Raw genomic sequence first — 1,295 nt, forward strand, 5'->3', positions numbered from 1 at the left:
CTGGCCGCCTCTCGTTCTCCTTACCGCCGCCCTGTTGCCCTCACGGCCGGACCGGCCCCGCCCTCCTGCCTCCTCTCCTCCCAGGGCGCGCGCTACATCTCCCCATATCTCCCCATATCTCCCCCATATCTCCCCATATCTCCCCATATCTCCCCATATCTCCCTCCCAGGGCGCGCGCTACATCTACGTGGCTCGCGACCCGGTCGACGCCTTCCTCTCCTGCTACGAGCACCTGGCCGCGCACGCGGACCTGCCCGATCTCGGGTAATCTCGGGTAATCTCGGGGAATCTCGCAGGCACCTGCCCGCGTACGCGAACCTCCTCCCCGGCGACCTCGAGCCGCAGCAGTTCGCGGACGCGAGATTCCCCGAGAGTCCCCGAGAGTCCCCGAGATTCCCCGAGATTCACCGAGATTCCCCGAGATTCCCTGAGATTCCCCGAGATTCCCCGAGATTGACCGAGATCCCCCGAGATTCCCTGAGATTCCCCGAGATTCCCCGAGAGTCGCCGAGATCGAGAGTACCCGAGAGTCCCCGAGATCGTGATCTCGACTGCAGGCGCTGTTCGCCGGCGCCGCGCGCGCCGGCCAGATCTGGCCGCACTTTCTCGGCTGGTGGAAGCAGCGCCGCAATCCGGACGTGCTCTGGGTGTTTTGTATCTCGGCTATATCTCGGCTGTATCTCGGCTGTATCTCGGCTGTGTCTCGGCTGTGTCTCGGCTATATCTCGGCTGTATCTCGGCTATATCTCGGCTATATCTCGGCTGTATCTCGGCTGTATCTCGGCAGGTGTTTTACGACGACCTGCACGCGGTGAAGACTTCCTTCCTGAAGTCACTTCATGATTCAGACAGACACCGACACGTGGCCTCACGCAAGTCTGAATAGCTCGAGTGATCTTGACTACTCTCCCTAATGAACTAGGACTTGCCTGGCTGCATCGCGAGGGTGGCAGAGTTCCTCGGCCTCGCGGAGAGCGAGCCAGCGGCGCTAGAAGCGGAACCTCTCCCCCTCTCCTCGCCACCTCTCCCCACCTCTCCCCACCTCTCCCCACCTCTCCCCACCTCTCCCCATCTCTCCCCACCTCTCCCCACCTCTCCCCACCTCTCCCCACCCCTCCCCACCTCTCCCCATCTCTCCCCACCTCTCCCCATCTCTCCCCATCTCTCCCCACATCTCGGGCCCTAGAAGCGGAATATCTCCCCATATCTCCCCACCTCTCGGGCCCTAGAAGCGGAGGACGTGTTCATGTCTCCCAACCAGCGCCCGAGCTGCCTGCTGCTGCCGCGGGGCCGC

At 63.2% G+C, this 1,295-nt stretch overlaps 1 protein-coding gene across 1 annotated transcript in view; it reads left to right on the forward strand.

Annotated features, from left to right (window-relative positions):
- Nucleotides 1–1,295, forward strand: part of EMIHUDRAFT_437657 (hypothetical protein) — a 4,283-nt gene that overhangs the window by 1,319 nt on the left and 1,669 nt on the right. The window contains exons 3-7 of the mRNA XM_005763802.1: nucleotides 171–229; nucleotides 298–358; nucleotides 559–648; nucleotides 789–812; nucleotides 924–979. Coding sequence (XP_005763859.1) covers nucleotides 171–229; nucleotides 298–358; nucleotides 559–648; nucleotides 789–812; nucleotides 924–979 — 290 coding nt within the window. The remainder of the gene's footprint in view (nucleotides 1–170; nucleotides 230–297; nucleotides 359–558; nucleotides 649–788; nucleotides 813–923; nucleotides 980–1,295) is intronic.

The sequence above is a fragment of the Emiliania huxleyi genome (assembly GCF_000372725.1).
Source record: "Emiliania huxleyi CCMP1516 unplaced genomic scaffold EMIHUscaffold_62, whole genome shotgun sequence".
Taxonomy (NCBI): Eukaryota; Haptophyta; order Isochrysidales; family Noelaerhabdaceae; genus Emiliania; species Emiliania huxleyi.